This window comes from Syngnathus leptorhynchus, chromosome 17 (assembly GCF_054491065.1).
Source record: "Syngnathus leptorhynchus isolate UIUO chromosome 17, UIUO_Slep, whole genome shotgun sequence".
Lineage (NCBI taxonomy): Eukaryota > Metazoa > Chordata > Actinopteri > Syngnathiformes > Syngnathidae > Syngnathus > Syngnathus leptorhynchus.
The window spans coordinates 2,366,304-2,386,438 of NC_141211.1; the positions used below are offsets into that span (position 1 = coordinate 2,366,304).

Consider the following 20,135-nt stretch of genomic DNA (forward strand, 5'->3'; position numbering starts at 1 on the left):
GCACGGCACCAAATAAATTCCATCTTTGATAGAACGTGCTATTATGTAAAAATATGTATAAATGCAAAACTAAAAGTTCACATTGACAGGCGGGTGAAAGGGAATGTGTTTTCTATGCTTGTCCTAGTTTTTGAATCATAGCTGAATTGAATAGAATGAGGGAGGGATAAAAACTGGCAGATGATCAACCACTTTTGAAGCCGAGCAGGGAAGGGAAGCTACAAGCTTGAATTGTGAGTAATAAAAAAGACATTCAAAGAAAAAGACCTATTTTGTTGTTTTCCAATCAATTGTGTATTGCCTTCCAATAAATATGCACGGCCTTGGGCACAACATACCAGTTTGCCTTTTGAAATGACTTTTGTCTTTTGGTGTGTTCATCTGCAGCCATCACTTGTTTGCACTGGGCAAGCAATTTATATCATATTTGATGTGATTAGCATAAGAACAGATTACGGTTTAAGTTGGTTGGCAGGGCGACACTTGGTCAGGCATAACAATTCAAATCCAGCCCGCACTGTTTGGAGAGTTCATTTGGTGTTGAGTGGAGGCTTTACAAATCCCCCCTGCTGAGGATAGTCTGGTTTTGAAGTCACTTAGAAATGATCACCATTTTTTTTTTTTTTTCAGTTTTACATCATTGCTCACCGAGAAGCCTTTGATTGTACCAGAAAAAGCAAAATTATCGATCAGCCGTCTGCACAGCAGCAATACACGGCTAATGAGGAGCTCTGTTGCCAGGACAACACTCCTTTAGATAGAACGTGAAATACATTTCCATTTGAATGGCTACGTCATACTGTGTTCTTATTTTAGTTGGAAATGAGACATAATTGCCACCTAGGATAACTTTATTGTCAAATTCAACAAAAAAAAATGATATTGAGTGAGTCATTTTGAGAAGCGTGTATTAGATCAAAGTTCGAAATTTCAAACGACTGCATCAATCTCATTTTTGACTGGCTTTGGATAAGAAAAAAAAAAATGTGTCGACTATCGTTGCCATGGCGACAGCCTATGGTGTTGTTTACATTGACGGTCCTAGTTGTGCGAATAGGTCGTTTAAACAATCAAGGTGTCGTTCGGGAAATGTTAGAACCAAAATTGAATTGTGCATGCTTCAACTGTAGTAGGAGAGCTTGTTTTTTTTCTGTCAAGTATCAATGCCGCACCGTCAACAAAGATCGTCTGACTTCAGTCGATTGCTTCGTTTGATGAAACCTCTCCACTCCCCGCAGGAATACACCATCGATGTCTTTTTCCGCCAGAGTTGGAGAGATGAAAGACTGAAATTTGACGGGCCCATGCAGGTGTTGCCCCTTAACAACCTCCTTGCCAGTAAAATCTGGACACCTGACACATTTTTCCACAACGGAAAGAAATCTGTGGCCCACAACATGACAACTCCAAACAAACTTCTGCGACTGGTCGACAACGGCACGCTTCTCTACACCATGAGGTGCGCTATTAAATAAAATACTGTCTTTTATTACGATTGTTTAATTTGTTAAATGGTTCCATAAAGCCATTCCTTTTATCCTGACACAGTGTGTGTGTATAATCAGTAAATAGCCCCACTGACTTGCTTCAATTGATTCCCATTAAACTTCAAGTTAACAAATAAAAGTGACGATAAAATGCTTCGTGGAAGTAGCGTATCGACTCGTACGTATTTCCTCTCTCCTCAACCTTTCTTGACCTCATCGTCCTTTCCAAGGTTGACCATTCATGCCGAATGTCCCATGCACCTGGAGGATTTCCCCATGGATGCTCACGCCTGTCCTCTGAAATTTGGAAGCTGTAAGTCACACGAACAGAATCAGAATAAAGTATGAAGACTTTGACTGAATGGCGATTGTCGTGTTGTTTGGCATCTTCCCAGATGCATACACCAACAATGAAGTGATTTACCTTTGGACTCAAGAAGACGAGCGCTCTGTTTCTGTGGCTGAGGATGGTTCCAGGCTCAACCAGTATGATCTACTGGGACACGTTATTGGCAAAGAAACCATAAGTTCCAGTACAGGTACAGTGTGTAGAGAATGTAAAGACGATACTAGTCGGTAGCTATCGTGGGGCCACAGTCTCCGAACTCTAAAGATTGCCAAAAGATGACGTCCCCTTCCAAAGCAGCCCAGCGCATCCCTGACACTTTAAAGATGAATTGCGGTGTTGGGGAAATAAATTCGACTGAGGTCCGAAAAATCAATCTATATTTCCGCGTGCAATTTTTCTGAGCCCGCTGAAAGCATCTGCAGAACAGCAAAATTATCATCATTTGGGAATACTGAAGCCAGTGAAAAGGCAGTTTTCAGAGGAATCGGAAGTCTGCGTTAAAGCTGACAACTGAAATTATCGTACAACTCTATGGAGTGCACCAGTGAATAAACCGCACCCATGAAATATAAAAAAAATCAATCAATCAAAGCCTGAAAGCAGCAGTAGTAGCCATATTTATTGATACCATATGGATTCAAGATAGAAAAGAAAGAAAGAAATGATACTTGTTGTCCTAATAGTAATACAATATGAAAGTAAGTCAATTTTGCAGAGGACTGACGTTAGAATAAGACACAAACAATTTAAAAAAAAAAAGGTTCTTCGCTCAGGTTACTTGCCTTACACAACTGTGTCAGTCTTCACTTGCGCTTTGAGACCAAACTAACAATAAAGCCACTTTCTTGCAGTGCCCCTCTGGCCTGTTTTCCTCCAAGCAAAAGCTTTGCTGTAAGTTGTCAGAAACTCTACGGAGAACACTTTATTTGAGATGATCATTATTGTTGTGCTGTATGGTGCTTTGAAGGTAAGCTCCGCAAAAGTACAAAGGCCAGTTAAAAGAAAGAAAAATGTTCTTACTAAATGCCAACTTGAAGGTAAAGGATTCTTTTAATAAGCATTGCACAGGACAAGCTTGTGTTCTTATCTTAAGAACTAAACAGGGAAATAGACAAGTGCGGATGTTTTGGCAACCATTAATATACTGAATTAAATATATATAAATGTTCCAGAATGAATGAATCTGTGTTGTCTGACTTATGGTTTTAATAATGATCTGCGATGTCTCCATTTCTTTGTCTCTCTCTCAGGCGAATATGTAGTGATGACAACATATTTCCACTTGAAAAGAAAAATTGGCTATTTTGTGATCCAAACCTACCTTCCCTGCATCATGACAGTCATCCTGTCACAGGTGTCCTTCTGGTTAAACAGAGAGTCAGTTCCTGCACGTACCGTATTTGGTGAGTGCTGTCTTTTGTGTTCATGCATGAAATAATACCAAACGTCGGAGAGGCTTTTAAAGGGAGAGGTAAAAGCAAAACAAATGTATTTGATATCTTTTTCCTGGTATCCACCTAATCAAATCCAAACATTGTCATCACTGGAGATGCAATTTGCTAATCCGAGTTCCTTTCCGCTCCTATCCTGTTTGACGCCATTATATTGATTTTGCAAAAGTACCAGGAAAATTCAATATCTTCCCTAAGATTTGTATTCTCTCCTCAGGGGTCACCACCGTCCTCACCATGACAACCCTAAGCATCAGTGCCCGCAACTCCCTCCCTAAGGTCGCCTATGCCACAGCCATGGACTGGTTCATGGCGGTGTGCTATGCCTTTGTCTTCTCTGCCTTGATTGAGTTTGCCACCGTCAACTACTTCACCAAGCGCAGCTGGGCGTGGGATGGGAAAAAAGAGGGCATGGAAGTCAGGGTGAGTGAGTGCTTGTTGAAAATTGCTCATAGATATGATATATGGCCGGAAAAGTGATGGAATTTACTTCGCTCTCCCTTCCGGCTTCCGACGTTAATTCCGCGACTCTCATTTTTCATACCTTGATATTTTTGTTGAAAACACCCACTGAGAATCTTGTTGTCATTTTACACTGGTGGATGGACAAAATAGAAACTTGCTACTCAGACTACTCTGTAAAAAAAAAGCTTTTACTTATTCATTAAGAGCCAAATGGAACAAGGACAGTGGGGGCGGAACTCCAAGAGTAGAAGCAGAGGTAAACTCCCAAAGACACTAGCCCCAATTTAGGGTGGCAGCATATGTTCAAGCCCCATTTTAGTCAGCGTAAACCCATTCTGTCAAGATGAGACAGCATCTTGCAGTACAGCCCGCTCATTAAAAAAAAAGGTTCACTGACTTAAAAAAAAAAAAAAAAAAAAGGAGAGTGCATCTCAATGAATCCCCGGTGGCCAATATTACTTTCACGTGCAGATTTGTCAATAGTTTGCACTCTTTTGTGCGTTTATGAGCAGAGAAGTAATTGGAACAGAGACAGAAAGTTCAAATATAGATGAATCTTTTGCTGGAAATACTTGAGTTTAGGATTAAGGCTTGTTTGTTTTGATGGAGAAGCCATTATGTGAATGCAAAAAAAAAAAAAAGGTTTCTAGGGATGGAGCAGGGATGAGTCATGGAGTGGAGAGTCGTTTTTTTTTCTTTCTGATATTTTGTCCCAATGGCATAAATGTGCGCTCTCTGTACAGAAAATGGAGTCGTCATGATAGATCAACAATAACAAGGTCACAACGGTAGACATAACAAACTCACCCTTAATGCCCTACATGAATAAATGACTGGAAAGCAAAATACTCAGAAAAACAGTAAGGGAGGGGTGGGAGGGCAAAAAATACTGTCTTCAGTCATCAGAAGTTCCACAAATGATGACTTGAATTCCCGCAGGCTCTTTCTTTTTTTGGTCTGATATGGTGAGCTGTAGTCGAGTCAGCGTGTAGTCATTTACTTTAGAGGTTACACGGCTTCAGTGGCATGGCGTTCCCTCCGGGTCGCTAAACAATCTGTTTAACCAATGAGCTCACCTCAAGCTAGCTGACGGTGTAATATGTATGTGCAAGTCTGTCTTTTCTTTGATAAACCAAAAAGTAACTTCCAGTTGAGAGGAGCTTTTGGCAATTGTGGTATGTCAACTTGAAGCTTGTCTCACATTAACGATGTGGAGAAGGAGAGGCCTGTGACTGCAAGTTGCCATCGACACCATTTTGCTCGAGCGCATCGATTTTGACATGACAGTTAAAGCAGAAGAAAAAAAAAGTCTCGTTTGCGGTTCAAACTTTTTCACAAATGCAGCTCCTGTTCATCCTTAACGTGGTTGATGGGATTCAGATCAGTTATTTCATTGATTAAAATGTAGTATTTGTCTATTCCTTCATTTAAATGTGAAATAATTTCATTATTTGATCAAAATAAATGACTTGATAGAAATACAAAGAGCTACCAGATTCCAAATGAATGACACATTCCATACAAATACTTGAGGCAATCAAAAACGTCAACACGTCATCTCAAATCGTGAAGGTCAGACTATCATAAGGCTCAATCTAACACGTCAAGTGTTTCCAAAAAAAAACAAAAAAAACGTAAGTGGCACAATCACCCCCCGGGATACTTAGGCCCCCCCCCTAAAAAAATGACATTTGGAAATTTTGGATTTACTCTATGTGCCAGAAGACAGCCAGTACTAAAAATAAGTCAACAAATAAATATAAAATACCATAAACACCTTGCGGTATCACCTAATGATTACTTAAGCGATTCCCAACCAGTTCAAACACTCATCGTCAGGGGTGCTGTAGGAAATGATATCATTTCACTTCATTTGTCCAAAAATGATTATTTATTCATGAACCATCTATGCCAGCTGGGTAAAGTTACACGCAGCACAATTCAATTCTCTTCTATAAGTTGGCAGAAGGTAGAATAAAGTCACAATTCATCTAGGTGTTAAATGAAATCATCCCTGTTAATTAATTTTCTGAGTAAACTGTGACAAGATTCATACTTTTTGTAATATTTTTCTTCCATTGTAAATGAGGTGTTTTGGTTGAATCAGAAAACAAACCAGATTTAAAGAAGCACAAAAAGTTTATTGAGCAAAGAACATTTCTACTGCCACAGACTTTCAGTTATCAAACCATTAGCGTCATATATTGTCCGATATTACAGTGCCGTTAGTTTTTCTGCTGAGTAAGCTATTCTATGTGATACAGAAAAAGACACTGCAGTGCTTTTAGGTGTAGTAGATTTAATGTCCTGGAAAAAACATTGAGGACACTGATGTGACTTTTTTTTTATTTTTGTCCAAATTGATCCGAGTTCGACCCCTTTAGGCCTCCTCATGGTATTCTTTTTTTTTGTTGTAGAGGAAAATAAAGGGTAAAAATAACGGAAGTCAGAAGGGAAAAACAACGATTCAAAATGATTCCGATGTCCATCGCCATAACAGTTGTTCAAAAACGCCAAGTTGATTTGAGTTCACCACAGTACAGTTTTAAAAAACGACAGTGTGGATGTCAGTAGCTGTGTCGACGATGTAAATAAGATGGCCTCATCCCAGCGGGGTAGTAATTAATGCATCAATAAAGGAAAAATAAATAAGCAAAGGATAACAATAGACATTGTTAATTACATGGAGCAATTCTCTATCGGCCAATAAAGCAGCTGCATTGTACCCTGAGATAAATGAATACCTTACAGATCCTTTACATTTTTTCTGCACTCCAAATGCAAATATTGTGTACATTTATACATGACATGTGACTTTTCAGATTTATGCCAATACAAAATGTAAAAGTCTGAAGAAATCATTCAGTGACGGGAACGGGAGAAAGAGATCCACGGCGAAGCAATCGGCAACGGAAACAGGGGGCATTAGTTATGCTAATTAAAAAGATGGCTGGAGTGAAGGGAGGAGGAAGGATGGAAGGAAAGTCAAATGAAGCTGAAAAAGTAGAGCGAGAATTAAAGCTGTGGCCTCAAAGTAGACATTAAAAAAAAAACGCAAATGTGTGGGGAGGGAGGAAAGGTGTCAATTTAAGGACAATTTTTGGGTTGTTTTTCGAAGCGCCATCTGTTATACCTAGAACACGACATACTAAACTAGCACAAATTTAATACATGCGATTAAATATTAAGGAGCTCAAATTATTATACAGGTAGGCTGAGACAGTAATAGCGTATAGTTATTGTTTAGAGCCGGGGTGTCAAAAAAAAAAAAGGATTATTTTAAAAGTGATGACAATTTATGATTTTTAGTATTGAAGCAAAATGTGTCTTGGCGGGCCACATAAAATGATGCGGTGGGCCAAATCTAGCCCCCGGGCCTTGAGTTTGACACCGATGAAATGAATATTGTCACGCTAATAACAAAAGTAGACATTTTAAATGTCACATTTGACTCATTTGGACAGATTGCAATGGAGAGGCTGACATGTTCTTCATGTTAAGATGATCTTCTCCTGAGTGTGAAGTGCAAGGACATCTTGACTATCTCATCCAAAAAAGTTGCACTGTGATCAATCTCGCTGCCCTACTTGTTCTCTCACACTGACTTTGCGTACGGCCCCTTTTTGATGAAATGCTCAGGTTTGGTAAATAAGTGTATCCCTGTGCAAATTCCTAGTCGAATGGTTTGTTTGTAGAAGTAGGAAGAAGTCAGCTTCTTCTATGGTAGAACCTGTGCCATGTTTGTTTCATCGCGAATTATTTGCCTGAAGAGGCCAAGCTGCTTTCATTGATTTGTCAGACATGACTATAGGCATTATTTTCTTTTTTTTTTCTCTCTCTCACTGTAGCTGGCAGCATTATCATATGCCAGCCAACCTAGATCAAGTGATGCAAACGTGATTTTTTTTTTCTTTCTTTTTCAGCACTTATTAAAACACATCACAGCTGAATATTATGCTTGTGACCTCTTTTTTTTTTTTTTTCTGCAATCAAACCTTGTTATGATGCAGATTTAATTGAGAATCGTGTAAAATGTACAAGCTCGAAAGTGATGACTAGAACATGTAAGTTGGGTAATTTTTAATATAATTGGTAAACTTTTTTTCTTTTCTACTTTTCTTTTCAGGAACCGTTTCAGGCTAACATGGCCAGGATTAACGATATGGTTAGGCTTTTGTTTTGCTCTTGTGTGTGTCGTGTCTCGTGGTCTTGCTTCTATTTCCTCTTTATGAGTTCAAATGGAAGTATTGTGGAGTCCGCTGCGTTTTCTCCTAACAACTTTTGCTGCCTTCTCTTCTTTTCAGAGAAGAGAATCGGCAACTCTCTCCAAAAAGGCAAACAACACTTTCAACATTGTCGGAACAACCTACGCCATCAACGTAGCCAAAGACCAAGGTTTAACAACCATTTCCAAGAGCGCCGGTAGCGGGGGGGCGTCGGCCAAACACTCCTTCCTCCATAAAATGGATGATCCCTACACAGAAGCCAAGAAGTCTTACAACCGAGTCAGCAAAGTGGACAAGATATCCCGCATCATTTTCCCCATTCTTTTTTTCATCTTCAACTTGGGCTACTGGGCCACATATGTCAACAGAAAGCCGGCCATCATAGAGGCAAACAACCTCAACTGAATTTGGAATGGGCTTTAACAATGAAGGGTAGACAGGTTTGCTGGAAGCCATGAACATCAGTGGTACCTCATTTACAAGTGCTTGCTCATCAAATGCCTAAATGGAGGTACCGCATTATATATATATATATATGTCTACTATATACTTATGTATATACATATGTATATGTACTATATACACAAATGCATATACAAATATAAATACATATAATATATACACATAAATACATATGTGTGTGTGTGTGTGTCTAATCTCATTCAGTCCAATAGAAGAGCTGCCTTTACAAAGATAATATTGCAGAAGTAGTGATTATTACGGGAATGTAGTGATACATACAATAGTTTGTAGTATTGGCAGAGTACAATGCAATCCTACTCAGATTGTTTCAACGTTTTTTCTCGTGTACCTTAACGAGGTATGAACTAAAATATCCGAAATGTGTGTCAATTCCAAACATGTTGGTAGGTGCTATACCTCTTTGAATGCGTCAATTCAAATTGACCTAATTACCTTCAACATGAGTTTTGTTTTTCCGATTGTCTATTCAGCTTGATCGATCAATCAGTGCGAGCCTCACACTTTCAGTTAGCATGCAGATTAATATAGCGACATACATCTAGATACCTTTGTAAAGGCAGCATTATTATTTTATTTTGTTTAGATGAAATCAAATGAGTGAAATGACAATTCCGTGCGTGTATATTCTGTGTTTGTTATAATAGAGTATTTTGCTCGTCCATAAAGACCAAGGGCAAATACTCACATAAGACTACCTTTGCTATCCCTGTTCTATCTTGTGTCTCCAAGAGAGAGAGGCAATAAGCCAAACAAAGTAGTACCAGCACCTATGCGTCTCTGTAAAATGTTACAAGTGGAAACAGTGGAAATTTCCAGTAAGCTATTAAAAATCCCCCACTGGTGTGGCATCATGCTAGCTTCGTTCTGTTCCATGTAAACAAAGCAAAGCGGCAGAACGGCAGACTCACTATTATTGCGATGTTACGCAATCTCAGAAATTCTCCTCTCATTTACAGTAGCTCTGGCCCTGTTGTAGTCCATCGACTGCTTGTCATTTTGTAAAATAGTGAAACAGTTTTCTCTGTTTTGCAAGCATGTAGTTCAGGTTGTCATTGTTGCAAACCGATGAAGACAAGAATATATAACAGACACAGATTACGCAGGGATGCATTGGAAGATACTCGAGGTGTTGTTTAACTGTGGACCGGTAGCAGAGGCAGCCTATATAGTTCCATAGGACCATCATTAATAATCTTCAGTGTCTGGCCTTCAGCTCAAGATGAATCTCATCACAGCCAATGTAGTATCATCTGGAATTGCTTTGGCATCCCACGGGGGCAAAGCTTGCGCATTTTCAAATCCAGCGGCTCTCGCCGGCCGACTATGTTTAGTTAAAAGGGAGCCAAGTGCCTTGGTGAACATACGGACAACATACACACACATTTGTTAAGCGTTTTAGTCCAAGGTTAACGCAATCTGTACACGTGTCCTCACAAAATGCAGTATTATGCTCAAGTGTGTCTATGATCTTGTGGTTCGAGCAATTTACTCATTGATGACCCACTCACAGTCCAAGAGAAAAAGCTTCATCAATGATTCATGCATATTTATGTGATGTTCATTTACAATACAATACGGTTATGAAAGTGCTTTTATCCTCATTTGCCAGCATGCGGATTATATGAGTCTGCTTTATTTGTAGCTCGATAACAAATATAATCCTTCATGAAGTTCGTTCCTTGCTATTCGGAGCATATTTTAATATTGACTACAGGGTCAGCATAAATATTGTCAGACGATAGTGATTAATAGATGACGACAGTTCGGTATTTACTCCTATTTTATTTATTTTTTTGGTCACATCATGTCTGATAGGTGGCAACTCCACCCCTGCAGGGATTTTAAATTTGACTCTCTTGTTAATTATGCATTGTGGAGGACTGAAATGACCCATTCCATTTCTCAGAGCAAGTGTCAAAAGTCTCTGTCAAATGGATCACAGAAGTCGAGGAGAAGTGAATCTGCACTACGGATTCTTTTTAACATGCACTCGGTCAAATAGAAGAACAAGAAAAGCACTTTGGCGTCATGTATGGAAGAGCAAATCAATGAATCACAAACATTTGAATCCATTTATATATTTCATTAACTGGAAAGGCCTGGGAAATGAAATGTATGTGTCATCAAAACGTAAATGATACATACCAGAATATGAAATTAATCATATAAATAAATGATGAATATCTATATTTAAACATACGGATTAAAACTTTGTAACCAAAGATGCATTTACATGCCAACTACGGATGCTCATAAAATAAAAATAAATTGCGACAGCTTTGAGTTAGCTTAAAATAAAAAATTTTCACAATATTATTTTCACTGATATGTGAAAGTAGTATATCAAGAGACTCGATACAATTACCGTCAAACATTATGTCAAGCGACTGCCCTCTACAAGGACAATAGTTCTACCTCATATTTAAGTTCATAAAACAGGGAAATGTTCAATTGAGAGGATTCATAGTTGAACTGGGGAGTCAAAGAAAACGACTGATTGCAGACTTGATGATTACATCACAGAATATTCCAACAATTTCCAGAAAGTCTACTATGCAAACATGGATGACAGCAGAAAGACGGCGGCATCAGAGCGATTTTTCATTTGATACGTCGTGCGTTTATGATCATGACATCACTGTCGTTTTTAAACAAGAGGAAAAATAACATTTTGCATCCCAGATGAGCTTTTGCTGCACATCTTGTTTGTCCATCAATAGGTGACAAGTCAGTCACTCAACATTTGTCTTCTACTTGTGAACATATTTCGACCCCAAATTATTGTAGTGATTAACAATGAAATGGTTTTTTTAGAAATTGGATTCGACTGCATTACTCGACATGCTATTTTGAGTTTTGTCCATTATTTTCCTACAGGGCCAGAGTTAACTATAATGTACATTATATTAAAAGTATATCCAAAAATATATTTATGCTATTTAGTGCCGCTTAATAACCTCTGAAAGGCAATTCTCTCCATGAGTAAAGCGCCACAAATACTTGATAGCTGAGAAAAAAAAAAGTTACAAAGTTGTGAATTTGTAGATATTGTGGAAGCCATTCCAATAGTTTGTGAATATGGATACGTCACATCTTTTATTTTTCAATCCGATACTGTTCAGCTCTGTAACACGGCGTGTTATAGTGTTTTAACGACGTACTATTCATGAGTCTACTTACGAGATCAGTACCCCTTGTGTGCACTTTGATTTTGGGATATTTTTTTTTTTTCTTCCCAAACTTAACTGTGAATTAGCAGCTGTTTGCAAGCAGAGTTGTACATGGCGTGTTCTCTCTCCTGCAATTCCACTGCATGTCTCTACGCATTGAGCGATAAAAGACTTCCTCGACAAAGACAGCAAGAACATCGTGTGGTGGTGGACTGTGTGTTGTTGTTGGGAAGTGGCTCTCTATGTGCTCAGTGACTGGACTCTGTATGTTGACTTCTCTCGTTCATGTGCTTACTGTAATGAGATGTAGCAAACAGAAATTGGAAATAAAAGGATTATGTATTTTGCCCTGGACGACTCTTTTTTTTTGGTCTCGATGAATTTTTTCCAGACTGATGCTTTCTCTATTGGGCCAGTTTACTCACACTAGTCTTCTTTTTTATTTTTCAACAGTATTTTTGTTCATCTAGTGATGTAGGCAGAACAATAAAATGCTCTCAGTTGCGAGAGGGTACAAAAAAATCTGTTTATCCACTCGTTGCTATTCGTATAACCAAATAAGTTATGGCCTCTTGCAAGGGTGGTAAAATAAAGCAATCCACATTTCACACTGCGTAAGTAAATTTGTGAGTCAATATTTCTGTAGTTTGATTTTTTTTTTTTTTTAATGATAGTGGTGACACAACTTAAAGCCATCAGGCAAACAAAATGACTACACTGTGACTGACAACATTCAAATAATCAACAAAGACAAATTAATCCTTTGTTGTCGTCATTTCATCGTTATATAAGGCCCATTATTTGCATTCACGATGCCTGTCATTACAAGAGTGACTCATGAGCCAGATACCAGAAATCTGATCTGGTCAATTGCAAAAGACAAACAGCAGAGCTTCAAGATCCAATTTCGTTAGCAAATTGGATTTGTCTGCAGGGTGGGGCGAAAGGGGAAAGGCAACAATAACAAGTCAAAATGATAACTGGATTGACAGGTCTGAATACCAGACAACAGGTAAAACTAACGATGAAAGAAGTCAGAAGTAAGAAAGTGAGACGGAAAAAAAAATTGTGCGAAACCAAAATAAAGTCCAGGAATTTTACTGCACTGAGTTTGGATTGTGTTCACTAAGTCATACAGAATAGAAAGATTACTGCATTTACAGTAGCTGCCACATTATACGTACCGGGGTAACCATAGCAACCAGAGAGGAAAATCAAAATCCGCCCTTCTCTGGCTTCAATTATTTAGGTGCAAAAGTCATTTTGGGGGGGGAAAATGCTATGGATTGTTTTGCCACTAAAACTAGGTTTGATAGGTTTGTTTGTTTTGGCCAGCAGCAAAGAAATAAATATAATATATGTAAAATATGTTCAAAATGTCCTGATGTCAAAATACACTACATGTTTTTTTTTTTTACTTGGAACAAATATTTTTAAATATAATTGAACAGATATTTTCTTTACATGTCCTATATTAAGAACTGTTTGAATTATCATTCAAATGAAAATAATGGCCTTATTGGTATTATTTCATTCTCTCAAACGTCCTGGAATGTATGTTTGATGATTTCCCATTATGTCTTCCCGGAATTGCTTCATAATGTCATAACCATAAACCAGGGACATAACTGGAGTGCAGGGATCATGCAGGAGATGACAAGTTCACAATAAAAGTAATGGCTTGAAAATAATTACTTTGCACAGAAGGCTCGCTGGAAGCAGTGGCAAAGAGTTCAAGCAAGAGCCGTTAGAGCCGTGTCTACATACTATCTACATGTTTGATTGTACTAAATATGAGTGGAATGACATGCAAGAAATAATCGAATTTGACTGGCCTGGATGGAAAAGCAAAAAAATAAAAAAACCTAATTGACATTCTAATCATTTCATAGACCTTACTCTTCTTCTATTTTTTCTGTTGGTGGTGATTATTGAAAGAAAAAAAAGAGAGAAAGAAAGAAAGACTTACAGGTGCACTGAGCTCTCCTCTTTCGGAACTAGGCCTGATGACGGGAGTGTTGCTTGAAGAAAGGTCACCGGAGAGGGCATTTGCATCATATGTTTCTAATAAAAGTTACATCAAATATTTCATGTAAAGTGAAACGTGTATCAGTTTCTAGGCCTTCTTCACATTCCATCTGAGATATATTCTAAAAGCATTTCATAAAATAAAATTGGAACCATAATGCTGATATACTGCTTAACTGTATATAATGCAATTTGTCGATATTGCATGCAATACGATAAAGTGACGAATAGTTTTCAGGTAAATCCACTGCAGGTGTAGCACGCTCACTTACCTCTTTGATTTCCGGAAGACCCAAACGCAACACCCTTTGCGTGATGGGAGTGCTTGTCAAAATAAGTTTAGTCTCCAAGACAAAAAAAAATTGTTTCTTATGCCCGGCAATAGTTCATCACGTATAAAAATGTAAGGTTTTACAACTTGAAGCAAACATCGAATCGAGGGCACGAAAATGAACGAGAGGGAGAAATCGAACTTGTCTTGCGCTTAAAAAAGTGCGAGTGTTCAAATTGCATAGTGGCACTGAACGCAGCATACTACGCGATGGCCAATGAGATTGCAGCTCAGTCTGACAGTAATATTTAGGGTTTACGCGAAGCTAGGTGGCTAAGCTAACTAGTGCGCTCTCCGGTGCTGATGTTGCAAACCCGGACTCGGACTTTGTGAGAGCAAATAAGCAATCATGCATGCTTCAAGTCATGTCGATGCCAGTTAAGAGAAGGTAAATGGGGAGCCGGTTATCCCGGCGGCACAACTATTAACCTTGATGTTACCGGCCGCCTCCTGCAGCTAGCTGCAAGTTTGACATCCGCCTCAAGAGGAGGAGGAGAAGAAGGAGGAGGAACTGGAGGTTTGGCTAATAAGCTAGCCGGTACAGGGCAAGGCGGCCCGTGCATGTCTTCCTCTCCACTTACTGCTAAAAGGAAATCTTGCGGTTCATGTTTCGTCAAGAAGTCAGTGTGACGTCTTTTATTCCGTCTTGTTCGTATCTTTTCCACCACGAGAAGAGGAATATGTCCAGGTACAACATATACAGCCTGTTAGACTGGGTCTACGGTGGGGTGGACCCGAAGTTTGAGGGCAACGGGGGCCCAGAATGTGCAGCCTTCCTTGCGCCCCAACAGCGCATCAGTGAAAGTCTGGTGGTGCTCCTCATCTCCATAGTGGAGATTAGCGTGGCACTGAAGAAGATCAACATCTCCAAAGAGCTCAAAGTGGTGGGGAAAGAATGCACAAGAACAAAGGAGGATAGTCTAGGCAAGAACTTGTTGCTTGTTGCACTATGCATGACTTTTGGAGTGGAGGTGGGGTTCAAATTCGCCACCAAGACTTTGATCTACCTGCTGAATCCGTGTCATGTGGTGACCATGATCCAGGTGAGACTGTGCTGTGAGTGCTTACTGTCAATGTGCACCAAAAGTATGTCCAGGCTGTCAACAACAACAGCCAATTTAGCTTTTTGCTCCACATTAAGCCATGCTTTTTGTCCTGTTCAATGATTTGTCCGATATTGTGTCCTCTGAGTTCCTCCTCCAGAGTGAAATCTTTCACCAATTCACTTGTCATTGTTACAGTTACAATCTGTTGCAATTTCTCTTTTCTAACTTCCCTCTAACTTACTGTAAATGGGACTCATGGGAGTCCTCCCCAAAATTCTCATCATCGTCCATAAAACGATAATCCAGAATATCCCCTCTGTTTGTTTTCAAGGTGTTGTCTTCATCGAGGTGTCGTTTTTCCCCCCCCGCCACGCCACACAATTATCGATTCAAATTTTACCCTGCAAATGTTAAAGGTTGTCAGTCCTGTGCTCAAACCACTCGGTTGACATGCATTGATGTCATCCGAGCGCTTTCCCTTGGTTCGACATGATTGCCTGACCTGCATGGTACGTGATTGCGCATACCAATTGGTATTGCACCATTCGAAAATGTTAAACAACCATATAGTAGGCCTTGTCTTTTATCTCTTCATTTTTGAGCCTAGCCGAATTTATTGCTTTATTTCTCTATCCTGCCTCATGCAAAATCCCTCCCCATTCAAATTCTGACAATTTTACTCGAAGCAGAAAAGAAGTTTGTCTTTGTACCTCTGCTGAGTAGGTCATTCAATTGTTGCTTTATGTTTGTGAAACCAAACCCCCATATTGTGTCTTTGTTTTGTTTTTACTTTGACTTAAACCTATGAATAAGAAGAAAAGGTCACAGGTAATCCATCTCTGTCGGGAACAGATTGTAACAAGCCATCGCTATAGTTTCTGCTAGTTTAGGACGTTTTACGCTAGTTGTGTTTATTTCATGCCAAGTGATCCAGCAAGTAGCGACTGTCAATTGAAATTGACCAGAACGGTCAAATATGTGTATTTTGAATATTTCGAGAAGTTGTTTTAAGCCACAATAATGTGACTCGACTGTCACACCAAATATCTCGTGCAAAACTTGTGCGACATGCTAAGCAATCCGCCACACTGCCTTCTGACAAAACCTTACATGAAAATCCCTGAGCTCCAATTTTGTCATCTCAGCATTTGTTTGACTTAGGAACAGTTTTATGAACACACACACACACACACACACTATACAACTTCATGCGGCAGCAACCCAGAAGAGGATAAATGCGAGTTATCACATTATCCCTATCTGTCTTTGCCACGTATCATTTGGAACAGACAGATTAGCCTCATCTGAAAAAGAGAGAAAAAAAATAAAACTACCACTTTATATCACGTATTAGTTCTTGATGAATGTCAGTAGTGACACGTGAATCTTGAAGCAATCCATTTCTGAGTAGATGAGCAAACATCTCTACTTAGTCAGGACCTTCTTACTAAGAAGCGGCTTGCCTAGTCATTTGCATGAAATCCATTTCAGTGTAATCTCTCGTGTGGAGCAGAAGAAAAAAAAAAAAAAAACCACAGCAACAGCAGAGATGAAGTCATAGTGAAAGTCGAGACTTCCGAAGAATGTCGCAAATGTAACTTTTGTGTTTCTCTTCCATAGATCTTTCTGCTGGCCTGCCCGCCGTGTAAAACCGCCATGGTTGTGTTTAGGTGAGCTCGCTGCACTCGACAGCCAAATGATTAGGTACCCTTGCAGAATCAAATGTAAATGATGTTAAGGCTTTTGATAAGAATTCACACACACAAAAAAAAAAAACAGTGTTGAATTGTTGACACGGCTTTTGTATTAGGTGTACCTAATGAAGTGTCTGGCTGGTGGAACCAGAGTTGCTTACTCTAGCATTGCCAAATGCTTTTGGTTGGAATTCCCAATTGGCCCTAAAGAAGACGAGACTAATGACACCACGGACAGGTTAGAACCTGCACGAGTGGAGTCGCAAAAGCTCCCGTCGTTTTGTTATTCTGCAGCTCAAGTGTGCCGCTTTGGGATGAAACAAACTGCAGCGAGACTAAAAGCCAAATGCGGGTGCAAGTGAGAGAAAAAAAAAAAAAGGTGAAAGAACTGGTTTGAAAACAAATTGGGTTTCCGCACACACACACACACACACCTTCAAACCATATCTTGTTGTCTTCACGATGTAGCTCCTGCATTAGAGCTCACAGCTTCATGCAAAAGGAGTGTCAACAGCGGATGCAAATATGAACAGATCTCGTTCCTGACAATTTGGTTTCCAACCGTTTCCTTGTGATCTTGCAAATATTTATTTGCGAGCGTGTCGGTCGACATCCGAAATGCAGGTCAAAGCATCACGATGGCCTCGTGTGTATTTCCAGGCTGCAGGTTCATATGTTGAACGGGGCTCTCTTGGCTTTAATGTTTCCTGTTGTCAACACCAGACTGGTAAGGAAGCAGCTTGCTCGCTTGCGTGATCTCGTGCGTGCTCGCGCATTCACTTTCCTCTTTGTTGTCTTCTCAGCTGCCGTTTGAAAAGGAGATTTACTACATTCAGCACTCCATGTTGTATCTGGTGCCACTTTACCTTTTCAGGAAAGGAGGTAAGGTGTTGACCTCATCCCTCCATTGACGCCATTTCCATTTGCTGACATCACCGTGTCAGTTCAAGCGTGGTAGCCGTTCCTCTCCAAGAATGGCATCATCGGTCGGGTCTGCTGCTTGGAGTGCCTCCTTCTGGGGCTTTATTTCTCCCTTAATTAACCTTTAGGGAGGCTTAAGCAATATGTATCGAGCCGCATCCTAATTGTGGCCGCTGAAGTGGGAGAGGGAAACCTTTGTCCAAGATGGGCAAATATATTTTGGGGGGGGGGGGGGGGGGATTGAAGTACTTCACAAACATGACTTTGATGAATTTCTTCTTTTCCTCCAAATGTATTTGTTGATGGACGTGTTCCTTTTTTCCATAGGTGTGTACAAGCCTGAGCCGCTGGGGGATATATGGTGGGCGCTGCTCTCCACAGGCATCCTCTTCCTCTACCACTTTGTCTTCTTGCAAGTTCTTGGTCTGGTAAGAGAGAGACCTCTGCTGGTTGACTGCAATAAGCTCATTTTAGGACATCCATTCTATATCTTTTATGGAGATATATTTTTTTCTATTATTATTATAAGTAACTGTGCTGTATGTATATATATTTATTTTTAAATAATTATTATGATTATTCTACTTGTAGGTAACAGAGGTGAATCTGAACAACATGCTATGCCCGGCCGTGTCTGATCCCTTTTACGGACCTTGGTACCGCGTGTGGGCGGCGGGCCACCAGACCCTTCTGACGCTAGTCCACGGCAAGGTTCTGACACTACTCTCGCAACACACGGGCCCCGTGTGCAGACACCTGCTGGATTCGCTCCGACTGCGCAGCAAGAAAGTGGAATGATACGTGCGAGCCTTTCACTCTCAATGCCTTTTACGTTGCTTTTATTGGCCTTTTTTTTTTAGTCCCATCTTTTACCGTGTCATCCTTTTAATGTTGTCCCCTGCATAGGTACACTACTTGCACGTACATTTGTTCAGACGTATGCAGGAGATGTTTTCTCACGCTGCCTTTTTTTATTTTTTTATTTTGACCCACCACAGATCTGCTGTTGTCCCTTTTTCGTGTGGCGAATGCGCACTCATATTAGTCAATGTATTTGTATCAAGGTGTTTTTTTTGTTGTTTTTTTTTGTTACGCACTGTAAATGTGAATTCAAGTTTGTATCTGGTTATCGTGGGAGGAAGGACATCAATGTTGTCATGATTGATAGGAGAGTGTTTGTGTTGAAAGGAAGAAGGGAAAATTATTTAAGTCAATGTTATGTTTTCCCTTTTCCAGCCATCAACTTCTATGATGATAAGGGAACATTAACTTAAGCGCACTATTGTGGAAATTAAAAGGACATCAATCAAAAAAAAAAAAAGCGCAATTATTAATTATACTATTTGAATTATTATACTAACGGTGCAATGTTTTTGTATGAAATCCTACTAAATTTCAAAACATTTGGTCATTGTTGATGAGAATTTGCAGGATTACTCTGGGATGTCCTCCGCCAAGGAAGTTACGCTTTTGTGGTCACGTACGTTTTTGTCAGGAGAGATTTATTTGCAGTCGCCCGTCGTGAAACTTGAATAGTGTGTCGCTCGATGCTCCTGTTGATATTCACAAGGACTTGTCGGATCGTCCGCTAATACAAGACCAAATTATACGATAATCTCCATGAGGTCACTTTGGGTGATTTAGTAACGACGGAAAGAAATGTTTCTTCAGTCACGTTACGTATCATTTCAAGTATGCGTGTGTGTGTGTGGGTTGCATCATTGTAGCATATTATAGTACGCATATATTGTATACTTTGATGTAAAGAAGGGATGCTTTTCTACTATTAAGGGATGATGTAGGTTCTTAATTAAAATTTATTTCAGTTGAGCACGGTCTATGTGATGTTTTTTTATTTTTTTTATGAAACTTCCGGGTCAGGTTGAGACATTTTCTACTGCTCATCCTTTTTGAGGTCATGGAGAAATTAAAAGCCTGGGTAAAAGGCAGATTATATAAATACGGAGCATTTGAGCTGGAAAAAAAAAACACACGCACACACACTGCTGAGTTGGCTTTTTTTATTGAATAATTTTAAAATGTAACAATGTTTAAAACTACATTATTTTCACATCCACTGCTTACATACTCAGATAACCCGTCTATATAGTATATCTTTTCAACCACCCACCCCAACTCATTAGTTTTTTTTGATAGATTTTGTGTTTTCTTTTTTCCGTTTGGGATCTTTATCGTGATAGAAAAAAAATGCCCATTTCAAGTCTAATCACACTAACAGCAATTCAAGGAGAGGAGGAAGGTTCTAGCTCTACAGGGGTGAGATTTTTAGCTTTCCAGGTTCATGGTTTTTTTTCCATCAACAGTTTCAAGTTCCTAAAGCAGAGTAAAAATAAGATTCCATAATCAAAATGACAAGAAATTAACATTGGTTTGAGGAGTTACACCAGGTAACCCTCCCAGCCCATCTGGCCACTGCAACTAAAAAAAGTTCTTTTTTTTTTTTTTACAGTGACACATCTTAAA

At 39.5% G+C, this 20,135-nt stretch overlaps 2 protein-coding genes and 1 long non-coding RNA gene across 4 annotated transcripts in view; 2 read left to right on the top strand and 1 right to left on the bottom strand.

The window, feature by feature from the left end:
* gabra3 (gamma-aminobutyric acid type A receptor subunit alpha3) overlaps positions 1–8,636 on the top strand; it is a 32,736-nt gene extending 24,100 nt beyond the window's left edge. The window contains exons 5-11 of one of the 2 annotated variants that reach the window (XM_085936784.1): positions 1,239–1,459; positions 1,718–1,800; positions 1,883–2,026; positions 3,087–3,239; positions 3,505–3,710; positions 7,879–7,917; positions 8,057–8,636. In XM_085936784.1, the coding sequence (XP_085792910.1) occupies positions 1,239–1,459; positions 1,718–1,800; positions 1,883–2,026; positions 3,087–3,239; positions 3,505–3,710; positions 7,879–7,917; positions 8,057–8,383 (1,173 nt within the window). In that variant the 3' untranslated portion in view covers positions 8,384–8,636. The remainder of the gene's footprint in view (positions 1–1,238; positions 1,460–1,717; positions 1,801–1,882; positions 2,027–3,086; positions 3,240–3,504; positions 3,711–7,878; positions 7,918–8,056) is intronic. The other variant, XM_085936785.1, reaches the window with a different exon arrangement.
* LOC147042943 (uncharacterized) lies at positions 1,446–14,556 on the bottom strand. Its single transcript, XR_015068785.1, has 4 exons — positions 13,932–14,556; positions 13,601–13,695; positions 1,912–1,983; positions 1,446–1,798 (listed from the first exon to the last, which is right to left on the bottom strand). It is a non-coding gene; the product is annotated as an uncharacterized LOC147042943 (long non-coding RNA).
* Positions 14,211–19,481, top strand: tmem164 (transmembrane protein 164). The gene is made up of 6 exons (XM_085936787.1): positions 14,211–15,033; positions 16,657–16,706; positions 17,391–17,457; positions 17,534–17,612; positions 17,979–18,079; positions 18,243–19,481. Exons 1-6 carry the CDS (start codon positions 14,596–14,598, stop codon positions 18,447–18,449), a joined length of 942 nt encoding a protein of 313 aa, XP_085792913.1. The 5' UTR covers positions 14,211–14,595; the 3' UTR covers positions 18,450–19,481.
* The last annotated feature ends 654 nt before the right edge of the window (positions 19,482–20,135 follow it).

Bases quoted from the DNA above. Each gene is read 5' to 3' on its own strand.
- tmem164 (XM_085936787.1), top strand. From the start codon at position 14,596: ATGTTTCGTCAAGAAGTCAGTGTGACGTCTTTTATTCCGTCTTGTTCG. The intron at 15,034-16,656 runs GTGAGACTGTGC...TCTCTTCCATAG, and splicing joins ATGTGGTGACCATGATCCAG to ATCTTTCTGCTGGCCTGCCC. The intron at 17,458-17,533 runs GTAAGGAAGCAG...TTGTCTTCTCAG, and splicing joins CTGTTGTCAACACCAGACTG to CTGCCGTTTGAAAAGGAGAT.